Source organism: Belonocnema kinseyi, chromosome 3 (genome assembly GCF_010883055.1).
Source record: "Belonocnema kinseyi isolate 2016_QV_RU_SX_M_011 chromosome 3, B_treatae_v1, whole genome shotgun sequence".
NCBI lineage: Eukaryota > Metazoa > Arthropoda > Insecta > Hymenoptera > Cynipidae > Belonocnema > Belonocnema kinseyi.
In genome coordinates this window covers 131,252,797-131,255,022 of record NC_046659.1, presented here as the reverse complement: position 1 = coordinate 131,255,022, position 2,226 = coordinate 131,252,797, and the positions used below count along the sequence as shown (strand labels likewise).

Here is a 2,226-nt window from a genome sequence, read left to right as displayed (position 1 = left end):
GTATTTCTTCTATATTACAAGTTAGATGTTATATATTTGTTTATACTTTAGATCACGCATCTCAAAAATTTTATTATTTTTAAACTAATTTAATTTATTTATAAACTATATAATTTCTTTATCCTTTACTTACAATCTTCGCTCATTGCATTTACTTCCTTTCAAATATACTTCATTCTCGCGCGCTCACTTATCCAATATGGTTAAAAGTGTTGGAGTTGCTCCTTATTGGTTAACTTTTTTTTAGTTGCGTGTGGCTACGTGTATTCTTAGATCATGGTCTGGCCGACTCGTCGATCACATCTCTTGATTAAAAACGTGTAATGTTCTCTTACTTTGAATAAAGAGTTATTTCTGTTGAGTAAAATTCAGTGGTCATTCATTGATCCTTTTGAACAAAGTGGTATGGTGAACTCAAATGGCGTTAGATATTTTAACATATATTTAAACCAATAGTCACCACCTGCAATTTTAACAACACCTTGAATAGAAGTGGAGCGATTTTATGGCGAAAGATTATCAAGGCAGGGTTGAACATTATCTTCGATTCATGTAAAGTTTATCTGGCAAGGTTAATTTTTGTTGCGTTAAATCTTTCACATGGAATCGACGTGAACTTTATCTTTAATTTTTTCTTTACGATAAAAGTTACTGGATTTTATTTGCAGCAACCTAATTTCGTAAATTTTAGTTACTTTATAAGCTTAAACATGTCGGAATTTCCCAAAAATTTCTAACATTGAAGAGTTCCAAACACATCAAATTAAAAACACTATTGATTTTGAGATCTAATAATCATTATACTTTGTATAGCAGTACTTTCTTTTTACAGCTAGTAGCGCACCATGGAGACCCAGTTTTCTACAGAGAAATCAGCGTATTATTCCTCTACACACAATTACAAACCTTGAATATAGTGAGGAAGGAGATGATATAGTTTGGAAAGGAAAACTGATTGCAAGATTATTTGACTCTAAGATCATTCCATTTATTCTTTCTCGGGTAAACTTTGTGAGAATGAATTATCCCACTCATACTGGTGTTGAGCACATTTCGAGCGCAGAGTGGATGGCGCAGCTAACTAAGTGGATTGATCAGAAAAAGTATAACCGTGTTCTGTTAATAGAAAGTGCTACGGAGGCAGTGAGTAAAATAGAGAAGCGTAAAGGAGAAATGGCAAATCTCTACATTAATAATCTGGTGGATTGCCAGACGCGTAAAGAAGAAGAACAGAAACAACTCAGACTACAACCACAACAACAACAGCTATGCAATCTAGAACTGCAACGACGCCAATCCGAAGAAGAAAAATTACGACTAGAAAGAGAACACCGACAAAAAACCTATCAACGGCTACTAGAAAAACAAGAACAACGGAAACAGCAAAAACTAATAAAACTAAGACAACGACAACAAGAAAAACAGCAACAACAAAAAAACGATCAACCGCAAAATAATCAACAACAACATCTTCATCCTGATCAATTTCCTCCAAATGATCCAAATAATCCATATAATTAACAAAAGTTTGTTACATACTGCGCGACTGAAGGTTAGTAAAATAAAAAAGTTAGAGAAAACAAACCTGCGTAGACTTTGGTCGTCTATTTTATCAGTCCTTTAGGGGCCGTACAAAAATATTTCTTATACCCCCCCCCCCTCCACCAACCAACTTCTTACTCAAGGTAATTTTTATTTTCTTGAAAAGTTTTTCCGGTGCTGGTAACGAGTGCTCCGAACTCTTTTACGCATGCGTTGCGCTCGGTCTCTGATTCGTTGCTGTTCGCGCACAATTTGAAATGCTAAAAATTAAGATTTTTATTGAAAAACGAGATCGTCAATGCATTTTAATATTCTAATAAACTTTAAATAACAAATTTTTCGAATAATGAAAAGTATACAAGAAGAATACAAGTGAGTACCAAAGGATATTTTTATTTACATTGTATGCACCTAATATATTTTTATTTTGATCAAGATTCATTAATATCGGTCTAATAAACATTTATATAAGTTAAAATTACATTATTCATAATGAACAATAAAAGTGTTATTTTTCAGCATTTCAAATTGCGCGCGATCAGCAACGAATCAGAGACTGAGCACGACGCATGTGTAGAAGAGTTCGGGGCACTCGTTAAGAGCACTCCGTTTTGCTGGTTATTATTAGTAAGATTAGGCAGAGTCTGAGAAATTCATTTTCAAAATCCCCTGATTCTTTCTAAA

The 2,226-nt window shown here is 33.6% G+C and overlaps 1 protein-coding gene across 3 annotated transcripts; it reads left to right on the top strand.

The window, feature by feature from the left end:
* The first annotated feature begins 273 nt into the window (after window positions 1-273).
* LOC117169620 (SWI/SNF chromatin-remodeling complex subunit SNF5-like) lies at window positions 274-1,532 on the top strand. 3 transcript variants are annotated; one of them, XM_033356074.1, is made up of 2 exons: window positions 274-320; window positions 833-1,532. In XM_033356074.1, exon 2 carries the CDS (start codon window positions 1,018-1,020, stop codon window positions 1,519-1,521), a length of 504 nt encoding a protein of 167 aa, XP_033211965.1. In that variant the 5' UTR covers window positions 274-320; window positions 833-1,017; the 3' UTR covers window positions 1,522-1,532. The 3 variants fall into 3 exon arrangements, with proteins under 3 accessions (XP_033211965.1, XP_033211964.1, XP_033211962.1); XM_033356073.1 differs by having other exon boundaries at window positions 296-403; XM_033356071.1 differs by having other exon boundaries at window positions 296-571.
* Window positions 1,533-2,226: the final 694 nt, after the last annotated feature.

Coding starts and splice junctions, on each gene's coding strand:
- LOC117169620 (XM_033356074.1), top strand. CDS start 1,018: ATGAATTATCCCACTCATACTGGTGTTGAGCACATTTCGAGCGCAGAG.